This window comes from Haliaeetus albicilla, chromosome 27 (assembly GCF_947461875.1).
Source record: "Haliaeetus albicilla chromosome 27, bHalAlb1.1, whole genome shotgun sequence".
In the NCBI taxonomy this organism is placed as follows: domain Eukaryota; kingdom Metazoa; phylum Chordata; class Aves; order Accipitriformes; family Accipitridae; genus Haliaeetus; species Haliaeetus albicilla.
In genome coordinates, this window is record NC_091509.1 from 22,966,326 (window position 1) to 22,989,721 (window position 23,396).

General features: G+C 42.2%; 1 protein-coding gene across 4 annotated transcripts; it reads left to right on the forward strand.

The window, feature by feature from the left end:
- Positions 1-132: 132 nt before the first annotated feature.
- REEP2 (receptor accessory protein 2) lies at positions 133-21,321 on the forward strand. Of its 4 annotated transcripts, XM_069773057.1 has the most exons (9): positions 565-708; positions 1,117-1,189; positions 6,425-6,501; positions 7,651-7,719; positions 7,925-8,045; positions 8,602-8,715; positions 9,088-9,235; positions 9,519-9,676; positions 11,664-21,321. In XM_069773057.1, the coding sequence occupies exons 1-9, from the start codon at positions 677-679 to the stop codon at positions 11,736-11,738; spliced, it is 867 nt and encodes a 288-aa protein (XP_069629158.1). In that variant the 5' UTR covers positions 565-676; the 3' UTR covers positions 11,739-21,321. The 4 variants fall into 4 exon arrangements, with proteins under 4 accessions (XP_069629155.1, XP_069629156.1, XP_069629158.1 ...); XM_069773058.1 differs by lacking the exon at positions 7,651-7,719; XM_069773054.1 differs by lacking the exons at positions 7,651-7,719; positions 7,925-8,045 and having other exon boundaries at positions 133-708.
- Positions 21,322-23,396: the final 2,075 nt, after the last annotated feature.

Here is a 23,396-nt window from a genome sequence, read left to right on the forward strand (position 1 = left end):
TCCTGGAAACTACAACCACCAGCCTTCATCCCTTTGGCTTGATAACCCCGACCTCGGCATCAGCGAGTTAGTGTTGTTTTACATCCGGTTTGGGGTGCAACGGGGAGCCGTGGGACTTCGAAACGCTTTTAACCTTAACGAGTCTGTTCGCAGCATTTAACCGCTGTTGTCGCGAACTCCCTCGAGGAGGCAACTTCACGGAAGATGGCTGCTTCCGCGCCCTCTCTCACACCGTCTTCCGAGCTATCCGTGCTCTCAACCGAGCACTTGCTCTTCTGTCACGTTCTTGCATTGCGCATGTTGCTCCCCAGTAAGTCGCCTCTCCCTCCTCTCCCCGGGGCGGGGAGGGGCGGCAGGGCCCCCTCCCCGGGGCGCACCGCTCTCCTCGGGCTCTGGCGGGAGCCCCGCCTCGCTGCGGGCTCTGGCGGGACCCGCCCCGCTGCCGCCGCCGGGCGCTTGCCCTCTGCGGGGCGGGCGGCGCAAACGGCCGGGGGCTCCGCAGCGGCGCGGGGCGGGATGCTCGGGGCGCGCTGCGGCCCTCTCCCTCCGACGCGTCGGCTCCTCCCCTTCAAGCACCTGGGGCGGGGCTGCGCTTGCTGCAGGAACCTGCCCTTTAAGAGCCGCCTCCCGCCGCCGCCGACTGCCCGGCCGCCGCCCGAGCCCGCCCGGCGCCGCCATGGTCTCCTGGATCATCTCCCGCCTCGTGGTGTGAGTGTGGGGCGGCCGGGGCGGAGGGATGCGCAAGCCGCCGCGCAGGGCCCGGCCCCGGCCCCGGCAGGGGCGCCCGGGGGGAAGTGGCGGCCGCCGCCCGGAGCGGGGCTGCAGCGGTGCCGCCGGTTGTGTCCCGCGGGACCCAGCGCCCCGGGGGGGGTGGGGGGTGGGCTGTCGCGGGTGCTGTCGCGCAGGCGGCGGTGGCCGCGGACCGGCGGGCCCGCGCAGGCTGCCGCGGCCCAAGGGCGGTGCCGTGGGTGGGGGGCGGCCGAGCCCCGCCTATGGGGCCGTCGCGGGGGACCGGCGTCCCGCCGGGAGCCTCCGGGGCGCTCTCCGCGGCGGCGGGCTGAGGCAGCTGGCGGTGCGGGACGGCGCGAAGCGCTGAGGGGTATGTTCTTCTCGCAGGCTGATCTTTGGCACCCTCTACCCCGCGTACTCCTCCTACAAGGCCGTGAAGACGAAAAACGTGAAGGAATATGTGAGTTCGGGTTGGCCGCGCCGGCGCAGCCCCTGCCCCTGTCCCTCGCAAGCCCCCAGGCCGTCCCCGAGGCGAGGGCTCTCCGGCTCGGCGGGGGCGTCGGGTCGGCCCGGCCGGCTGAGCAGCAGCAGCCCCGACGGTCCCTGGAGAAGTTGCCGAGGAAGGGCGCTGATTAAAGTGGGAGGTCTCAAGCCGTAAACGTGGGCTGTTTTTTCTCAGGAGATGCTGAGTGAGGAAGGGGGAGTGGGGGAGATGCTGCAGCCTGGAAGCATCTAAAAGTGCAGGACAAGTTCTTTCCTCTAACTTTATCCTCACTCTGTGTCCTTTTACTGCTTTTTCAGTACTATTTTTGTTTTCTTCCAAAAAGCTGAGTAATCTTGCTTGGTTTGTGGCTTCCTATCAACCTTGTTTGCAATCAGTTTGGTCAAGGCTTCATCCTCCTTCCGTTCTGGAATCGTTTCCCCTTCTCTGTCTATGCCACCCTTCAATTACTGTATTTAAAATACAAAATGCTTTTTAGTGATGTGACGGGTGGTCATCTTGCAGAAGGGCTGTTCTAAGTTGCTCAGTGGAGACGAGAGCTGTTTGGCTTGCGGGGGGGATGAGTTTCCGTTTATCTAGTGCAAGGAATAACCTGATGGAAAAGAGAGGTAATACGAGTGAAGAGGATATAATTTGTCAATATTGCTTTGTGGTGCAGTCTGAGACTCTTCATCCAGCTGGCTCTGTTTGTTCCTTACAAAATGACACGTCAACAATAAATATTGCAGGGTATAGTCCTTTTTTTGTCTCATGCTGCCTCAGTTCTCTAGAATTGCCTAGACCTTTCCTACATGTTGGCTTAAAATTCAGCCCACTGGTTTTTGATGGAAGTGCTAGCTGAGGTGAGAGTCTCACTCATAGTGGACAACTTTACAGACCACAATATCTGGCTGAGGTGTTTTAGTTTTTTTTAAATACTGGTCTCAGCAAAGAAGTCAAAATGCGAATGTTCAGGAGGCATTGATAAATGATACAGTGTTTTGAGTGAGTATTAGAGACGTAGTCAGAAATACAATGAGGCTTACTAAACTTTGACATTTATCAGTAATAACATTAGAAACTGAAAAGAAAGCATGAAAGAAACTATCTGAATAATTGCATGATCCTGTGACTTCATAGTTATCTTTGAACTTATGTATGAAGTAGTATTGTATTACTCTTGTCTTGTCTGGTCTTCCTCTCCTCTTTCCTTCCAGTTGCCTGTGACCTTCATTTGTTGCATGAAATGTGTATTTTTTTTTTTACCCAGAATTTTATTCTGGCTCATGAGTGTCTGTCACGGAATGATTGTTCAGTTACAGAATCTGTGTTAACTTTAAGACAGACTCAGATTTCAGAGTTTTAAATTGTTTTGTTGAGAAGTTGAGGGGGAAAAAAAAACCCACAAACTCCTTTTTTAAAACAGCCTGTAGCATGCTTCTTCTGGAGCTCAAAAGACCCGGTGAATATGGAGCCTTTGAATTTGCAGGCATTCTTTACAGTAAAAACCTGCTTATTTTCTGTGGGTAGGTTAGCTGCTGAGGTACATACATTCTGCAAGGAAACAGGGCATTTGAATGTTGTATTGATCTGATTTTCTTTTGGTAGGTGTTACCTAAATTGCTGTAAGACTTCCCTAATCTGATGGTGAAAAAGAAATGAGATACAGTGTTTGACTATCATAAAGTTGTCTTCGCAATAGTATCAACAAATCACCTGGTTGTAAGCCCCACTAGGGCTGATGTGGAAAAGTACAGCATTCATTTTTGGGTTTTGTTTAATGCTTCATTGATACAGCTTTCTTGAAGTAGGTAGTTCTAGATTGCTGCAGCAGAAAATTTTCTCTTGTTTATTTTCAGTGAAAATACTGGAGTTGGTTCAAGAAAACGTATTTGAACTGCTAAAACTCATCTGTAAATTATTTCTCCTTGAGAGGACTACATCAGAAATAAGCATTTAGGTGTTGGGCTGCCATCTGCCTAATTCACTGATCTTTGGAGGGCTTATTCCTTCTCAGCGTAAGTGGAAAGGCAGGGAAAATTTTGTTAAACACAGGAAAGGGGGCCAATATCTGTTCAAACTGTTCTTCCTGTGAAAAGTCAGTGGGAAACTTGAATGCTGTGCTGCACGTTTTCAAAGCCCGCTGTGTCTATGTACTACTGCTTGCTCATAGTGCTTAAGAACCAGCATGGGTGGGGGAGAAAGATCTTGTTGGTGTATCTGTGCTAGAGAGTGTGGTGTATTGAAGATTGAGTTGACACAGACCAAGCTACCCCAAGCAGCCCATCCATGGCATCAGAGTACAGTGCAAACTTGCTCTTTTCCCCCACCATGATATAAACTTATGGTAAGTCCTTGAGCAGCTGTGACAAACTGCTTCTGGTAGCTCAGACTGTTTTAAAAGTAATTTAGTTCCTTTTATGTGTCATCTTCAGCTTTGGTCAAATCTACATTCCAACTATGCTTTTGCATTTACTGAATTTACTTAGGTTCTTGGTGTGAGTTGGGGAGACTACATATGTGCAGTTAGCTGAAGTTGGTGGTCATCAGCCTGAGCAGCAGAGACCTGACTCCTTTTGAATGAATTGAAAAAAAAATACAACCTGATTTGACCCTCAGTTTTTGAAGGTGTTTGTAATCTGTGGATTACAAACATCATAAGAAAAAAAATTAGTGATTCTTCCCCTCTGCTTTCTGCTCTTCCAGTTTCTGGTCATCTGCACTTCAGAGACTTCTAGAGCTAGAAGTTAGATCCTTCTAGTTTATTTAAGAGCTGTATTTCTTTTTGTCTTTAGCTGTGGAGTGTAGGGTGAAGGGTGGCAGGAAGAGACAGAGGGCAAGAGACCTATGTCCAGTATGAAAGATGTGAACACACAGTTCATTTAAACAGTAACAAAGCAATGTTTTCTGTTCTTCTCACTTCCTTTTCTAATACTCCTGAGCATTCTGTTAGCAGAATGAAAAATTCTAATGAGCACTGAGCTTATGGTTTCATCAGGCTGTCTACAGCAAGCACTCCCGAGTGGCATGAGCTAATTTATGTAACCACTTAGTTTTCACTAAGAAAAAGCAGATACTGTAAGTTCATCACTTTGTGTTTAATGACATGTAGCGACAAAATGTCAACTGGAGATCAATCAGTATAGATCCCTTTCTGAATTCTTTAATGAACTCATATATAATCCCCTGAATAGAAAAGTATCTTCTGCACATTTTGTCATCATATTATTCGCAACCTTTTCCAGATCTTTCATGAAGATGAGCAGCACAGATCTCAACACTGATTCCTGTGGGATTCCACTGGTAACTTTCCTCATTGTGAAAAATGGCCATTTATTTTTATCCTTTGTTTCCTCTCTCTTAACCAATTGTTAATCCTCAGAAGTCCCTTCCTTTTTATCCTTGACAGTTTCGTTTCTTTGAGTGTTTATTTAGGCTTGTTGAAAACTTTGTTGAAACTCCATACACCCTGCCTGTAAGGGAAGGGCTATAGCAAGAGCTTACAGGAAACCTAAGAATTCTGCTACGTTTGTGAGATTAATTTTTTTCTGCAAAAAACATATTCCTCATTATGTTATATATATCTGTGTATCTGCTAATTGCTTTTATTATTATTGCCTTCATTTTGCCTAATACTGAAGTAAGATTTACTGGTATGTAGCTTCTCTGAAATCTCTCACCCATTGGGATTCCTGTTTCCCACCTTTGGTCTGTCATTATTCACACACTTTTTCGTACAAGAGCTGATTTATGTCGCTGCATTGAAGAGTTAACCATTCATTTCATAGAGTTGCTTTACAAGTCGAGTGAATGACTCCTGGTCCTGTCCAAACTGGTGATACAAGGGGAAGAAAAAAAAAAGTAGGAGAGAGCTATAAAATACAAGCTTTGCTAATTTCTGTTGTGAAAAAATTGCACAATAGAGTGGAAATAATTTGGGCTACTAACCCCTATCTTCAAAACCATCCACTGTCTTAGAGGCAGCATAATTTTATTGGGATTTTTAGAAAGTTTTGGAGGGTCTTTCAAGAAGAGATCACCAAATTTTCCAAAGCATGCAAGTTTGGGGAAATATATGCTTTTATAACTTCATTTGCTGTAACACAGACTGTCACTAAACTGTTCATGTAATTTTAATACATGGATTAATGTGCGGATTTAATATGTGGAATTTCCTTGATTCAGTTTAGTTCTTTCCCATTCTTGATGACACTAACAGTGTTAAGTTGCTATTAGCAAAGGTGACCTCTTCTTTCTATTTATCTGCTACTTACATTTATTTTTACTTCTTAAAAGCATAGAAAACTGGTAATTTCCCTTATAAGATATTGACTCTTCTGCTATTGGAAATTTTTGGGTAGCAGTTTTTATAATTCAGCTGATTCTTCTTTAGGCATAATTGGCCTCTAGTTGAGAGGCTTGTTACTAAAACAGCAGAGTGTGAATGTGTGTGTGGTTAGGGGGAAATTATTTTGTGTTTGCTTTGAAAGAAATACCTACTGCTCCAGAAAAAGTTGTGAGGAAGTAGGGAGATAGACGATAGGCATACAGATGTGCCATAATAGTGCAAAGTACACTTTGTAAACTATACTCAAGGCCTTAAACAAGAAGATAAGGTTGATGCATCATGTTCTTTGCTTTCTTACGTCTCTTACTGGGCCTTTATTTAAAAAGAAAAGAGAAATGCTCATGTAGTTTCCGGGAGTAATGATTAAGGCAAAGAATGCTTATTAGTGAGTTAAAGCAAAATACTGTATCTGTTGGTTTGGTGGGGGTTTTTTCTTCCCCCCAAAAACCTTTAAATCAAGAAAATATAGGGCTACAGTTGAAACTGAACTTTTGCATATGTGTGTATATATGTATGTATTACAATAATTATGATATATGAAAGACTATAACTTCTCAAAGTGAACTGCTTACTCTTTTTAGATAGCTTATTTGGGACTTTAACACTGTTGCATCATGATATTGCTACAGGGTGTGTGTTCATCAGTGTATCTGTATGCATTTATCTATTTAGAGTACATTAATCCTGCGTGTTTTCCCAAACTATAATGTACCATTTGGTATGTGACTCTCTCCATTACTGATTATATATGCCTTCTTTTTGAATTCATCTTGATGTGTGGAGATGATGAGTCATTTTTACTGAGAAGACGTTTGGCTTTTTTCTGGGTTCTGATGGATGTTTATTGAGTCACTGCTCTTTTGCAGGTGAAGTGGATGATGTATTGGATTGTGTTTGCCTTCTTCACCACTGCAGAAACTCTCACAGACATTGTTCTTTCTTGGTGAGTTCCTTGGTGGCATGGGTTTTTTTGTTGGTTGGTTGTTTTTTAAAGGTGTAGTGTTAGGATGCTAAGAATAAACTGTCTCTCCTTTAGGAGTTTTCAATCCCTATGAAGAGTCTGCAGGTTTGTAGATATTGCGGGTAGTAGCTGTTGTCTTAGCTGTTTCATTTTCTATACTTGCGAACAGTTAAGATAAATATGCAGTATCTGTAAGAGGATCTTCATTAATTCATAACAAAATATTTTCGAGAAGCTGTTGATATGAACTGGTCAAGTTTGAGAAATGGTGGTCTAAACGACACTTAAAAAAAAACTGTAGAAGGAAGGGACCTGTTTTGCTTTGCAAGCCTGTTGTATGGAGGAGCAGATCAGATGCATGTCTGTGCTCCGAGTGGTGTTTTGCATGATTAAATTATCTTCCACTAGTGGGGGTGGGGTGGAGTGGAGTCAGGGAAGCAGGTTCTTAATCCTTTCAGTGCTGTGTGTCGTGCTTGGCAATATGGAGGCCTCCAAAAAGGACAAATCATTGTTACGTGTCTTCAACTGAACCTTTGGAACAGTATATCTTCAGTTTCCTCGTTGCTTTAGTGTTTGAGCTTTGCATACATCTCTGAAAGAATACTAGTCAAGAGTTGCATCTTTTAAAGAAACATGAAATGGCTACACATGCCTTACAAAAGTACCCAGCAGTTTTGCTTCTTCCTGCAGATACTTTGAAAAGCAGACAAAGATCTAAAAAGTATAAGAGCTTTCGCTTGTTCACATACTTGAAATGGACCACTGAAAACAGAACTCTCTTACTACTAATAGAGACAGTAGAAGTTTGCATTCACTTGTTTCAATCTCTGCTACTGTATCTTCCCAGAGACTTTACTGGGTAAGGGTTAGAGGTGAAAGACTTACATGCTGCCTGCTCTTTTTCATTTACACTGATCCTCCTTTTGTGTCTTATCTGAGGAGTACCTACTGGAAGTTTCAGAAACTGAGCCATCAGCCTTAGCAGGAACTTGAGATCTATTCAGATATGTAGTTGAAAACTTTGGAAAATGAGAGGGAAACTAATACAATATTAACATCCAGTGGATACTCTCTAAACAAACTTCAGAGTTATGAGAGTAGCTATCAGATTGTAATTTGGTGTGTTTGCAGGGCTGAGAGATGCCCTGTTTATGGAGTTTTCACGGCTATGGATGAAAGACTAAATGAGACTCGAAGAAGGTATGTCCTAGGATTCCAAAGAGGGTTCTGCTATTCTGACCTGATATATCGATTCTTTTGTTTCTGAGCCTTTATCTTGCCTTTGCTCCTTCTGCCTATGCTGCTCTCTTACCAGTTATCTCCATCTGTCTCTGTGCTGATCTTGATTCCAGTTCTCCATCTTTCTCTCTCTCTCTTTTTTTTTTTTCTTCCCTCTTTCTCTCAGGTTTCCCTTTTATTTCGAGCTGAAAATCGCATTTGTGATTTGGCTGCTCTCCCCTTACACCAAGGGCTCCAGTGTCCTCTACAGGAAGTTTGTGCACCCAACGCTCTCCAATAAGGAGAAGGTACTCACTTGTTGTTAGAAGATACTGATCTATCTGGGAGCTGACTGACTTCTGATTCAGTTATGCCACAATAAAAACTGAAATGTGTGAATCATGCTTGTGCTGACATTAGTGGATGTAGAATGATTCTGTCTCTGACAACGATGGCAGCTTACAGAAGATTGTAATGTAGCCAGTAGTTTGCCTAATGCTTAGAAAGCATGTTTGGCTAACCAGTGTCATGAGCCCTTATAGTCACTGTCAGTAGTTAAGCTCTTTGAATCACGATAGGAGCAGCATGTTCTGTAGCTATGCTGTTTTTTCACATTGTCAGTATAAGCAACAGCTTTGTTTCAGTTGTTACAACTTGTAATAGCATACTTCAAGTAAAGGTTGCATTTGCAAGCTTTCTGTAAGTAGCAGAGAAACTGCAGTTACATGATCAATGACAGCTGACGCTGGTAGCCTGAAAAAAAAGCGTCCAGATGAGCTTTGGGGTTTTAAGGGTGATGGTGGGGAGACTTTGATCATGTTTGTAATGAGGAGCTAAATGTCATGTTCCACATTGCCTTCCTAGGAAATTGATGAATACATTACTCAGGCTCGTGACAAGAGCTATGAAACCATGATGCGAGTTGGCAAGAGAGGGTTAAACCTTGCTGCCAATGCAGCAGTTACTGCAGCTGCAAAGGTAATGCAACACCTTCTGTAACATTCAGGAATTCCCTAGCAGTTTAGTTTTGTGTGCCAGCAATTAGTGCTGTGGGTCTGTTAGGGATGCTGGTACTTGTTGGCACCAGTCTACTTTTCCTTTCCTCCAGTTTGCCTTGCAGTTAATCCCATCCTTTGTCTTATGAAAAGTGGAGGGAGAGTGGAATGGGTTTTGCTTTAACCTCTTCCCTGTTGGTCTTGGGAGCATACTTCTCTTTTTCCCTTCTCTGGTTTTTTTTCAGAGTACCCTAGTGGGGAATAGGGCACCTTTCCTCTTCTTCTGAATGATCCCATGTGAGATGATCTTAGTGAAGGCTAAGTGCTCTTGACCCTAATTTTTATGTCCTCTTAGGGCCAGGGAGTTTTGTCTGAGAAGCTGCGAAGTTTCAGCATGCAGGATCTCACTCTGATCCGGGATGAAGATACCGTGCATATGCGAAGCCAGGAGCCACAGCTGCACCCCTCTGGTGGAAGTCTTCTTGAAACCATCGAGGACTCGGGTATAGAACACTGCCGCTGGGCCATTGTGTGAGGGAGGAGGGGTTCCCTGGACTTTTCATGCATTGGGTCTCAGAAGGACTACAAGATTTCAAATCATCTGGGAGAAGTTGTGTTGTCTTCCCTAGTCCCTTCCCATCTACTAATACATCTCTGTACTTTTTGGATTATCCTTCTGAAGGATTGTTGACATCTCCCTTTCCTGTGGTCCTTCAGGATGGGCCATTTTAGACTTCATGTGATTTTTCAAAAGTATTTGCTAAAACTTTTTCTCTTACTCCTTAGCTTCCTGTTACTCCTCAGGAGAGGAGAGCAGTGTGGCACAGAGGTCTAACGGAACCCCGTCGGAGACTAGAACAGACCCATCAGATGAAGATGCAGGAGACAAACTTCCTAAACGTACCCAAAGTCTCAAAACTCCTAAGAAGATGATGAAAGCTGAGGTGAGCTGGCGTGTAAATTATTTCCAGCACATTGATTTGTAAGCTTTGTTGGAAGGCTCTGCCTTCATAGTCTTGGTGCATTTAAAAGCTGTTTGTATAAATGTTGTTGGACTAAGTCTTTGCTAGTTGAGTCCTACATCAGAGGACTTGCTGTCTACTTGCTATACTAGTCTCTAGCTTTTGTATTTTTATCATGCCTGTGAGCCTTTGTCATAAGCCAGGACCCAGCTTTGCTTTCATTCCGGTTTTCTGTTGAAGGGTGGAGCATTAGATATTTTTAATGTGTTTTGTTGACTGTATCCTTTCTCCTGTCTGTTACAGTCTGAATATGTAATACTACTGTGACGTTTATCCCTAGGACAGCCACTTTCTCCTCATCTAAAATGCAACGGTTCTGTACCCTTGTAGGCTTTCCTGGACTTCTGCATATTAGATATGACGAAAACATAATTACACACGCACTACTCCCCATCCCCCCTGCACTCCCCCACCCCAGGGTTTTGTCCTAAAGTCTGGGTAACTAGTCATTGTTGAGCTGTCCCCTCCATATGTCCGTGTGATGATCTAGGATATTTACAGCCATTCAGATGGGACATGAGTTGCCTGTATTCTTATTATTAAAACAAACCATACATGAAAATAAATGCAGTTGTGTCCAAGAGCCATTTTAGCTTAACAATTTTTTTTTCAGCCATTGATGTGTTTTGTAGAATATGCGCTTTGAGGTGCCACTTTCCAGGTTTTGACTTTTACTTGAATGTTTCTTGTGGCTTGATTTATATGTGATAAAATGCTTCTCTCTTTTTGTGAAGTTGAGGTCCTATTTGCTTGATTCAACTCAGACTCCTAATTTTATTTTTGATTTTTATTTAAGATAGAGTGCTATACGAGTGGCTCGCATTGTCGAGCTTTTCAGGCTAAATATTAAATAATTTGGTGGAAAGTAATTGCTTAATTTTAAGTCCTACTGTTAACCTGATTTTACAGTGTGCAGGACACCTTTGCATGTGACTAAGTACTCTTTGTAACAGAATCACAGAATAGTTGAGGTTGGAGGGGACCTCTGGAGAGCATCTGGTCCAACCCCACTGCTCAAGCAAGGCCATCTAGAGCCGGTTTCCCAGGCCCATATCCAGAACGCTTTTGAATATCTCCAAGGATGGACATGTATGTCTAAAGATGCATTTTAAATCAGCCTGGATCTTTTTTAAATTCCCAGGGCTTACTTCTGAGTTGACACCTCTGCTTTCTTCTCTAGCATATTAGACAGGAACAGGGAAACAAGAGGAACAAAATTTGATTCTAAGCTTCCTAGTGAAGAATTTTTAAAGTGAACCTGTGAAAAGACAGTAATGACTCTTCTATACTGTTTATTGTAAATACAGAAATTCTGATAAAGCCCTTTGCAGGCACATTGTTTTTTATGCTCAGTCTGTTTGGATCTTTGGTTCAGATGTAGAAATTGTAGGAGGTCTTTGACTGAGATCCCCGAGATTGCCCAGAAGGCCTGAATGTGTCATAGATCATAAATGTACTCTTCTTGCCAATATCTAGAAGGAAGGACACTGGAGTAAAGTGTGCAAACTAGTTCAAGATGTTTCTACATCTTTCAGAGAACAGCATTTGGGATGGCAGTCAAGAAGCAGAAAAGTTCTAGCAGTGAAGTCTTATGTGAATGTTACCACTTTGAAATACCGCTATGTCTAATCTTTTGTCGAGACAGCTGACTTCGATTTTATTATCACACTTGTCCTGTTTTAGAATGTCTTCTCCTGGTTACTATTTGATGGATATGCTCAGAGTGATTTGTTTACTAACCAAAAACAAATGGAATGGTTAAATAGCCTTTTTGAAACAACGGTGACATGAATAGGGTCATCGTGTTGTAGTTGTTTTGTCCTATTTTCACTCTACATTTTTGTATCTTTCTGTTAGACATTTAGGTGTTAAAGTAAACTAACCTAAGATTCCTCTCTTTCTTTCTCAGCTTCCAGTAAGAAGTGTGAAAGCCCGCCCTAAGAAGAAAGCTGCAGGCTCTCTTGCTTCTGGCGAGTCATCCTAAGGAGACCTCCCCCTCCCCAGCACCTGTCTCTGTCCTGGGATTTACCTGTCCCTTTTGAGGGGAAACTCCCCAAAGGAAGGGAGTTGAGATTCATGTACATAACAGATACTGCTTTGTAGAGCTCATTCCAAGGCAAGGGGGAGGCTGGGATTCAGAAAATGGAGTAGAGGATACACATCCTCAGGAATTTTCTCCCTTTCATTTCTCTGTTGGAGGGAATGCTGATTTGTCTGTACATAGCCTGTTGCTTTGGAATTCCCACTGTATAACCCTAGTTGGGGAGAATCTTTGCTGGAAGAACTGACTAGGGTTAGAGACATCCATTGCACAGAAGCTGGAAAAATATTAGACACTGGCGTTCCACAGGGGTGGGTGGCTCCCTAAAATGTCTTATCTTGCTCTGGGTATTCTTCTGCAGCTGTGTGTTGTTAAGAAGTGCCCACCATGATTCATCTTCCTTAAGAATGGACCATACCTGTCATGTCTGTTCCCTTTGAGAACGTGACTGAAATTATGTATGCTGAGTGCTTTTGAACATAGAAGACTAGCTTATGGGAGGAGGAGTATGCTAGAGTCCCATTACTAGTACTGGAAGATGAAGAGATTGGGTTTTTATTTTATTTTTTTCTGCAAGGTGAAGGGAGATAATTGAAAAACTGAGTAATGAAGAAAATGTGCTGTTATATGCACATGTGATGGAGTAGACACAGGTATCTGTAAAAGTTAACTATTGAGAAGGAAAGTTGAGCATCCGTAAGATTTTGCCTCTTTTTGAAGCTGCTCGAATTTTGTTTTGGGTTCTGTTGTTCACTTTGATTCCTATGAGAGTATCAGAGTGAGGCGAGTCCCATGCAGTGGGAAAGCTTGGCAGGGAGGCTGTTGGTTTGCTATTTAGTGGTTGAATTCTATGTCATCCTGGTGCTTGTTATTATGGACAAATTCTTTCATTCTAGCAGATGACTGGGGAAAATCTCGCTCAACAGTCTGTGGGCATACTTGAGAATTTCAGAAGCCCTTATCTCTCAGCTTTAGGAGATCCAGTCCTCAGGGCATGAGAACTGATAAATAGCTGAAGTATGAATTTTGCTAATTCCAGGATTCCATTTGTGGGGGATAAAAAGCAGGGAGTAGGGCACAATACTGTGATTAATCAGTCCTCTTGCTTTATCCTACTGCAGCCCTTGCACAAATTTTCTGTCTGACCATGTGCCATGTTTATCAGTGTCCTGAGACTTGAGCAATATGTAACACATTTGGGACAGAACTACGTTGAATGTAGAATATGTATTGTGGGAGTGGAATTGTAGTGCTGCAGAGAAAACTTGCATCATGCCAAGCCATACTGGATTCTAATCTGTTGAACATTGTTAGGGGGAGATCCCCTGTACACACGCCAACAGAGTCAATGGGAATTGGAGATGAGTAGGGTTCCCGTTGTTGAGACCTATAATGGGGGGAGCACCATTATAGACATGTTTGTCTGGATGAATGCTTGATGGTCTTAATCTTTACTGAAACTAGTTATCAAAGGAACCTGGCTCCCCCTTCCCTACTGAAGACCATTCTTAGCTCGAGGTGCAGGCATTTATGTTTGCCCACGTCTTTTGCTGTCACATTTCTGAAATTGCGGGTGGATTCTTCACGGAGCCCAGTATTTTGCTGTTGACAATGTATAGAAGCACTTCTGCAAGTAACATTCCACAAGTATTTCTGTCCTAAAGATTAGCCCTTCAAATGTTTGTAAAGTTGAAGTTTAGGACTGAATTTTTCTTCTTTCCCATTGTGTTGGTGGCAAGTTGTTATGAACTGACTAGTTATTTTAGGAAACCAGTTAAGTTGGTTTTACTTTTATTTGTAGCTTTTAAAAACCTGAAGTCTTGACAGACAATGTCAGAAACTTGTGTCTTGTCCGAAATACTTGTCCTAAATTATCCACAAGGCCTTATCCAGAAGCCAGTAGAAAATCCTTGATTTGTCTTTGAGTTTCACAAAAAAACCCAAGTATTTTGTTCTTTTTAGTTTGTTAGCAAACACTGTATACGTGTCTCACTAGTACATGCAAAGGCATGTCCTGAAGCAGGAATTCTTTCTGTTTCCAAAGGAAATTCCTCTCTCCATATGAGGGATAAAAATCTTTACTGATTATGTGGAAGATCAGTTGTGAGGAATTGCTGTCCTAGTTTTTACTGTATTGAACAAGATAGAACCATTATTCTCTATATACCGAGTATCTCTATGACCACATTTCTTGACTTTTTTTTAACTAAAAATTTCCATAGCAAATTATTTATGTAAATCATTGTGAGGGACTTGATTTGGAAGCCAAGGATTGGTTAGTCTCCCCTTAATGCTGATCATCATGCCCTTTCCTTGTGCATGCGTTGGTAGTCTTGGATTACTCGGTTTTCATACAGTGTTTCCAGAATGTTTTCTAGAATCAGGTCATTTGTAGTAACTCTTCCTGCTTTGAAGCACAGGAAGAATTTCTGAAGACTCAGTTTTGGCATTCGGATTTACCTTTGTCTTCCTGAGCTAGGTCCTGTGCTACGTATCTTTTACTTAGCATTGATGCTTGATGTCATTAGCCTGTGGGTAAGTACGGGTCAGTCTTACTCTGAGTTTTGTTGTACAGAGGAGTGAAATGACTTCTGATTGTAGCAGAGAGTCTGGAGTAGAGTCGGGGACTATTATCTAGTGCGTGATGTGAAGCTGATGATGTCAAGCAGCAGAACTTACCCAGAGCAAGAACAATGTCTTAGCATGGACATTATTTTCTTCTTCCAGTACAAATGTGACTGCTAGGTTGTGCTCTGCTTGATCAAAAACCTCTGCAGATCTGCCACCACCCACGTGACCTCTTAGTGAGTTTCTAGATATAGTTCTGCATTGGATGGCATGGTCTTGCATAGAAATTCTCTTGTTAATGAGAACGCTGAATGTGCTGTTTTGATAAAATGCTTTTATCAGCTGTTGTTCAGTGTTTTCACCAGGAAATTCTGGAATGTAGTTTCTCTTCAGTATCATCCCTGGGCTTCATTGTGCAATTAAGCAAATGCTTAAATCTTCACCTAGCACTAGAACCCATTGTGTTCAGTAAGCATTTATGCCCCTTTCCTAATATGCCTAGGCACAGAGGGAAGAGCAGTAAGAAAAAATGATACTTGAAGTTGGGTGGTACGTGTGTGTCAAACTTTGTGTGCCTAAAAGTTATCCTAAATGAGATACAAAGTGAAGCCATGACTGCCTTTTGGAAAGAAATACTGTACCTCCACACTTTATAATGCTATGAGTCAGTGTTCTGCTGTTGGAAAAGAAAATAGTGAAATGTGGTTTCCCTTCTGAAAAACTTCATGATTTGCTGCATAAAAGGGAAAAATGTTTTCTTGCTTGGCAGTATCCTCCATGGTGGGTAAGAAATAGGAAAATGTAGGGGAGACTACTATCAGGTTTTAAACCTTAGACTTCAACTAAACATCTTAATTTCTTACTGTTCTTAATTGAGTTTCTGGTTCTCCAGCCTTACATTTCTGAGTATGGGGGACTGATTTCTTTTAGACTAGATTAACTTCCTTGGTAGGTAGAGGGTGTATTAGAGACAGGGATGCTGGTGTTCTTAAAATTGAAAATCTTGTTCTAGGGAAGCTACACATTCCCCCATTTTAGTGAATTGAGTTCTATTTATTGTCTGTTTGCAGTGCTGGGCTTTCTCTTTTATACATCCTCCTTGGAAGTATGACTCTCTCACAGTATAAGACCAAGTCACTTCTGCCTTGAAAAGCAAGATTTCTAGAGAACCCAAACTTTCCAGAAATTGTTATTTATTCTTTACCATCTTAATCAGCAGGAAATATAGTGCCTTAGGAGGAAAGTGGGATAACTATGGAATACTCTGCTGGTTCTCTGATCTGCACGTAGTATTGTATCAAGGAGGCTTGCATGTTAACTGTGAAGTGTCATTATATGCTTGAGAGCAGCTGTTGAATTGAGCTGAGTTCTCCTATCGTGTCTTCCAAATTTGCATATAATGCTGGAAAGTGTGGCTTACTGCCTGAGAGAGAAATCTAGGGGGAAAAAAAAATACCTTTCTTTCTGACGGGGACAATGTATTTATCACATTACTCTGCTACTTGCTGGGGAGATGCTGAATCACATCTTTCTATGTAACTGGTCAGTACTATAGCTTTTCTTACCCACTAAGAATTTGTAATGTGCCGACTGGCTGAAGCATCTTGTGGTGCTGCTTTCTGAGTTGCCCTATAAAGTCAGACAACATGGAAAACCAGCAAAGTATTCCGAAGCTATATGAGCTCATAGAATCAGAGTCATTGGAGTTGGAAGGGACCTTTGGAGGTCATCTGGTTCAACTTCCCTGCTCAAGCAGGGCCACCTGGAGCCAGTTGCCCAGGAGTTCCTGTGTGCTATTTGTGGGCTGGAGGCTACTGAATTTAATGTTTAAGAGCTGGTATGTGCAGAAATGCATATGCTGTATGGGGATGTACTTTAGCGTTACTGAGGAGGAAGGATTCCTGGTCACCTTTCATCTGGAATTTGGCACTATTACAAGACACTATAAACATAACTCAGTCCTATGTTACTTAAAGGTATTGTTAAGAAGCCTAGAGAGGTGTGCAGAGTAACTTGTGAGAACAATTGGTTTGAACAGTAAATGAAGACAATAAACCTGCATAGCAGCTAAGAACCCGTCTTGTGAGATAGAAGTAGAGTGGAAAATGGGCTGTGTACAGTACAGAGTTGTCCAAGAAATACCGCCGGCTTTCTGATCCTCAAGCAATACTTAAACTCTAAGCAGATTAGAGCTTGATTTCTCTCTTACAGCACCTCTCCCTCTGTGTCTTACCTTCCTAAGCTGAGCTTGAGCTACATGCATTGAGATTCTTGAACCTTTCGTCGCTTCAGAACAATCAAGTTTGAATTTTACCTCAGCAGGTAGCTGATCTGCAGGGAGGACCAGAAAAATATCAAGTATCTTGCATCACTTTCTAGTAGATGTGTTATGCTGGGCAAGCACCATCAGGGAGCTCCAGAGGATACGTTCATCTGGGAAATTACCACCCCCCCACAAAGCCTACATGGTGGGATGAACCAAATGCTGGACTTTGCTCTGCTCATATGAACAGCTATCTGTAGAATCCCAAAATTCAATGTCAGAATTGCCAGTGCTCTATTTCTGATGAGAACTGGAATCAAAATAATATGAAGTGAAAAGAAACAGTGGCAAATTGGCCGGTTTTTTTCTGCAGTTTTGCAGGTGAGTTTAGGTCTTTGCTGCTTCTTTGCCTAAAACCTTCCTGTAAACACCTTGCAAGCAAAGCGTTGCTTCCTTGCTCTGTTTCTTAGCTCCTGTGTCTTCATGACCTGGTTATGTTTCTTATGTTTTATCTTATTAAGCAAGGGACTACTTCCATTTTGCTGACTCTGGAGATATGAAAAATACTGTCTTTTAGAGCTGAAATTTAGCCTTTTTCCATTATTTAATCCTATGACCTAGAATCATACAGTGACTTGTACAACAAGGCCTAAGGCTGGATTCCCAGGTGGAATCTGAGCATCTGTTGCCAGTAGCATAGTTTGATGTATTTCCCCTTTCTTGCAGTGGCTTCTGGCTGAAATATGCTTACTGCAGACCCTTTGGACAAGAGCATTCTGTCTGCATTTAGCCAAATAACGTTAGAAGTAACGTTTGTGGGAAGGCTGCAAAAGTGAGTGAACTCTAAAGGGGGAAGAGTTCAAGTCTTCTGTAATATATAACTGTCTGAGACTATCTAAAAGATTTGTGGCAGCAGTAGAAATGCATTGCTATACTGACTTACCAAAGATGGGGAATTCAGTCATGTTCTTTGTTTCAGTCAGGTCAGGGAGGAGAGTCAGGCTGGGTCGCAAGCATCTAAAATTTTTACTTATAAGGGAACTAATTTTTTTATCATAAGTACTGCTTAGCAACTTATGAAGAAGAAAGCAAGTTGAAAATTTTTGGTGACTATAAAATCAGGAGGTAGATTATCCTGATCATCAAACCTAGTGTTGAATACAAACCTTTTGTATTCATGCTGCTGCCTTTTTGTGAAAGCACTGAGTTGATGGACTCCTCACTTTTGACTCTTCTGTTAGATTATTTCTCAAATGTTGTGAATGTCACGTTGAGATAAATGAAATTTTTATTTTGACATGTGACCATGCATTCATGTCTAAATTCAGGCATGCTGAGCTATATATGAGACAGTGTTGGTTGAATGAAAGCCGAGTAAGAAAATGGAGAAGCTGAGACAGATCTAGCCAGGTAAGGATGACTGAAGGACCTTCCTTGAAGTGCAGAAATTAGAGACTATGTAGCGATGCTTGGTTTTGATTCAGCATTTTCATGACAAAGTTCCTGTTAGCACAGTGCTGATCTAAAGGCAGTAAGGCACAGGGAGGGTTGTGAATTGCTTTTTGTCCACCAGAGGGTATAAGTATAACGTACTATCACTGAAAATGAGAGAGCAGAGACTTGCTGATAACAGTTGAATTATGACAGGTTGAACGTCAATATTTCCTATGTATGAGAGTGAAGGTCCTGTTTAGGAAGGGGAGGAGGGACGGAGGAAGGGAACAAACTGGGGCTCTAATGGAAAAATATGAAGTAATACTGCAGTTAACCCCGGACTAAAAAGGCTATTTAAGCTTGCCAGGCTTTCTAATTGAGCCACTTTGCAGTGAGGCTTGCTGAGACAATAGTGTTAGAGAATAACTGTCCTCAGATCTTTTTGTTGTCCATTCAAACCATTTTCTAGCTGCAGGAGGCGGCTCTGTAAATGGCAATGTTTGTGATTTATTCCCTCCCCCTCTTGCAATTAACTAGTTTTCTGTGTGTTTGTGTATTCAGTAGTGTTGCCCTAATTTACACTCCGAATTTTGTAGTATTTCGTGGTAAGAATGAGTAGTTTCTTTCAATTGGATCTATATTCTGTGAAAATAGAAGCAACTTTAATCTAAAAATACAGATGTATCTAATGGTTACTATGGTAATTTGTGACCATGGCAACAGAGAGTTAGCATTCTGAAGAATAGACAGGTTTGTTCTTTTTTAATGGTGCAAGCATTTCAGGAAAAAATACTGACTTTTTTATTTCTTAACTATACAAGATCATATGGGTACAAGGGATGTTGACATTGTCTCACATAAGATTTTTATAGAAAAGCTGGTGAAGTATGGGCTGGATGAGCAGACAGTGAGGTGGATAAAAAAACTGGCTGAACGGCCAGGCCCAGAGAGTGGTGATCAGTCCCAGGAGGTCTGACTGGAGGCCAGCAGCTAGCAGCATACCCCAGGGCTCAATACTGGGTCTAGTCCTGTTTGACATCTTCATTAATGATCTGGGTGATGGGGCAGAGAGTATACCCTCAGCAAGTTTGCTGATAACAAAACTGGGAGGAGTGCCTGATACACCAGAAGGCTGTGCAGGAAGCAGCAAGAGGTATGTGTATAGACCATCTAACCTTGCATCTCAACGTATATGGAAATCCTAATAGGAACATAATGAGACAGTTGAGATTCTTTCTGACGTTGAGAAAGAGGAGGTCTTTTATCTGCAACATCATAGATGGAGACTTACAGACTGAAGAAAGGTCCAGGACATACCAGGAGGTCACTGTAGGAAAGAGAAATAGAATTTAGAATAGGGCTAGGGATTCTTTATTGTCAGACTTCTTAAAAAAAAATTTAAAAAATAGAAAAAATTTGTATGTTTCTGTTCTATTTTTCCATCATATGATCAGAGTTAAATAAACAACATAGTGCTTTCAGGCAGGTGCTAAGTTTCAGCTATAAGTTGTGGATTGCCCTGACATAGTTGAGACCCCAAGAACATTTATTGCATTATAGGAAACACTTAATAATGATTTAAAGAGTTACATTTATAAGAAATTAATACATAATAGAGGGTGGTAGGAATAACTCCCATGACTAAGCCTCTTATTTAGTGAATGGCTATCTCTGCCAGCATAGAGCTAATGTAAAGGCGCTCTACTAGCAACACTCAATGTCAGTTTTATAAGGAAATGTGCTGAATGTAAGTTTAGCCAAAGCCAAATCACAGAGTTTTCCAAGCTTTCTCTTTTTCCTAGGCCCTACTGGGGAATCTAGCAACTTAATGGAAATTACAGCATTGCTGCTATCATTTGCTAATTTGGGGCAATGAATATCTTGAATTAAATACAATCTAAACTGCATTTAAAAGCTAATTTTTGTAAAAGCCAGCTGTTGTGACCATTCTGTATTTGCCACAGGAATATAGTAACTGATCAGTGGAGCCACTGTGGTGCTCAAAGGCTGTTACCTCAGAAAAGGGAAAACAGAGCAAAAGCCAGCTCAAACTGAATTGGTTCAGCTAGTCCAGTCTCCTGTCTCTGATACTGCTAAGTCTTACTGGAGGACCGGTGAGCAGTCTGGAATTAACACACACATTGGAAAAGCCTGTTTCTGACACTGTCACCTTTTTACCCATGCTCTGAAGCACGGTGATGTTAAATGACTGGGTTACTGGGGGTTTTGGGGGGGGAAAGGGAGTTTGAATTTTTTCACTAGTTTTTTGTAGAGTCATTAAAAGTATGGTCACTTGCTGCAGTATAATGACTTAAATGTAGGAAACCCTAAGGCATCCTAATCTCGTGTTATGCTTGCTTTGTTAGCCAGACTTTATCTAGGTATCCCTTTACATTCTTTTTTGTGAAGACCATTAAAGAAAACCGTGTATTCTCTCTTTGATATCTTGCTCTTTTGCTCTCGTTAGGACCCATTGTTTTTCTTCCATTTCTCCCCAGAATACGATACAAAAGGCTTTATCGATGCACGTGTGCTTACATTCCACAGGGTGGCAGCTAATCCTTATTTCCCTTCTCAGTTATTTTGACATTTCTGCTAGAAGCAGCTTTCCTGGCCAAGTTCCCCTCTGAGGCATAAGGGTCATGAACCTGTAAATACAGCTCTTCTTTTGGGGTTAAAGAGTGTTTGGAAAAGCTTATTATGCTGTGTCTGTTCAGGCTGTATCAACTTCCTGAAGATCGTAGTAGCTGCCGAGACAAAAGCATCATCCAAGGACTAAATTTTTAATATTACATATTGCTACTGTTTTATGTGGGTCTCTCTTGTAAGTGGTGCCCCAAGCATAACTGAACACAAGCATATGGTGGCACCTCTAGACAAAAGTTGCTTTGATAGAGGCTTAGTTATTGATGTGGGTAGGGAAGAGAGGTTCTGGAAGTTCTTTATTCACTTTTTACTTCCAGTTTATTTTGACAGATAAATGTCTTGAATAATTTGAATTGAAATCTCCATGTGTCATTAGAATAGGTTTATGAGTTGCAGGTATGGCTTTTTGTTCTTTGATATTGAGTTTACATAAGTTTCCTCACACCAGTTTCTTATTATGGATGCCTATGAATGCTTTTCTTTAAAAGGCTGCTGTTTTGTTATCTTCTCAAGCTGTGCTCCTAAATAGTTTTAATTTACCTCCATGTCTTTCTTATGTGTTTAGTCTTCTGCCTTTCCCACCTCTCCATTGTTGAATAAAGATATGAAAATTAATACAGAGTCCTGCTATTTCTGCCACGTAAAAAATCAAGGCAAGTTTTGAGAATCTGGTTTGTCCTGACTTTGTTTCCTCGCGTAGATATTGCCTCTCAATTAGATTGTGTCCACTTCTCAGCTGTTAATTGAGAACTTGGATTCATATCACTAGTGTATTTATTAAGTGGCCTTTTTGCTCCTGCAGGTACAGATCACTGTAGAATCAAATTCTATTACTGTTATGCATCTGGGAGACCTACTTAAATGGCAACTGCAAATAACTTCTGGGGAGGACAGAGGGTGGAAAGAATTTATATGTGCAAAGGTAGAGAATTGTGAATATCTGTTTCTGGGTGCACGTGCAGAAGCATGAATGTTTAGTCAATACTACATAGCTACTATACCAAGGCATGAAATATTAGATTGGTGAGGAAATAATTGCAGTCTTGCAGGACAGGCAGCAAGAACTCAACTTACTTACTGAAAAGCCTGTGGTGCAGACAACAGGCACAGAGGGCCTGTGAAATTACGCGAAAAAAATGCGCGGTGAGAAGAATTTCCTGTGGCTATCGTCAACAATTGGTCCTTCACAGGCCCTGCTAGTGAGTAAAGTGGGTAGTCAGGGCTAGCAGTTGTAGTGACTGAGATAAGAGAGGAATTCAGCTAGCAGGGTTCTACTGGCATCTTTCTACTTGGTGTTTTGGATAGTACTGAGGTCTCAAGCTGATGGACTGTGGTCTCCAGCTGGAACTTAACAGCGGTAATGGACTGAGTCTCTGTTTTTGAATGTGTTGTAATCCTTTCTGACTTGGAAATTCAGCCTAGCTTCCCCCCCCCCCCAAGTGTGGTTTTCCTTTGGGACTGTCGTGTAGGTGGAGCCTTTCTCTTCGCCCCCCCACCCTTGCTGTCAGTTTTTTCTGCCAATGCTATGAGTGTCAAACCTGCCAGTCTTCCGCCTCCATGGATGTCCTCATGAAGGAGGCAGATTTGCTGCTGCTTCTGTTTCAGCTAGCTCAGAGTTGACATTCCCAACCCCAGCGATCAGAAGCTGAAATGTTTATGTAGTAAATAGAAGGTGTTTGTCTGTATTTCTGGGCATATGCAAAAAATATTGTGTGGTTATTTTGCTCTCTGTATATGTCTGTGACATTTCATAACCCCTCTTTTCCGAGAGGACAAGTGTATATTCATGTATTTGCTGTACACTCAAATATGGTACAACAGCACTTGACCTATGCAGAATGATTACAGGAGCAGTTAGTGAGTTGCACAGGTTTGGACTTGGAGTTTGCCTGTTTGTTAGAACACTGGCAACTCTGGAATTTCAACCTCTTCTCCTCCTGGGCTAGCAAGCTCGAGTGTGAAGTACCACTGAATTTGTGAGTTGTGGGTAATAGGTTAGAGATGATTGGCAAGCAGCTTAGTCTGCTGGCACAGCGATGGAGATAATCCTTTTGGATCCCAGAGATTATAGAATCATAGAATCATTTAGGTTGGAAAAGACCTTCAAGATCGAGTCCAACCATCAACCATGCCCACTAAACCATGTCCTGAAGTATCCCGTCCACTCGCTTTTTGAATACCTCCAGGGATGGTAACTCAACCACTTCCCTGGGCAGCCCATTCCAATGTTTGACAACCCTCTCAATAAAAAATTTTTTCCTAATATCTAACCTAAATCTCCCTTGTCTCAGCTTGAGGCCATTTCCTCTTGTCCTATCTCCAGCCACCTGACAGAAGAGACCAACACCCACCTCACTACAACCCCCTTTCAGGTAGTTGTAGAGAGCTATAAGGTCTCCCCCCAGCCTCCTTTTTTCTAGACTAAACAGCCTCAGTTCCCTCAGCCGGTCCTCATAAGACTTGTGCTCCAGGCCCCTCACCAACTTGGTTGCCCTCCTCTGAACACGCTCCAGCAACTATGTCTTTCTTGTAGTGAGGGGCCCAAAACTGAACACGGTACTCGAGGTGCGGCCTCACCAGTGCTGAGTACAGGGAAACAATCACCTCCCTGCTCCTGCTGGCCACACAATTTCTGATACAGGCTAGGATGCCATTCGCCTTCTTGGCCACCTGGGCACACTGCTGGCTCA

Coding starts and splice junctions, on each gene's coding strand:
- REEP2 (XM_069773054.1), top strand. CDS start 205: ATGGCTGCTTCCGCGCCCTCTCTCACACCGTCTTCCGAGCTATCCGTG. Junction 9,236..9,518: donor TGAAACCATCGAGGACTCGG/GTATAGAACACT, acceptor CTTACTCCTTAG/CTTCCTGTTACTCCTCAGGA. Junction 9,677..11,663: donor AGAAGATGATGAAAGCTGAG/GTGAGCTGGCGT, acceptor TTTCTTTCTCAG/CTTCCAGTAAGAAGTGTGAA.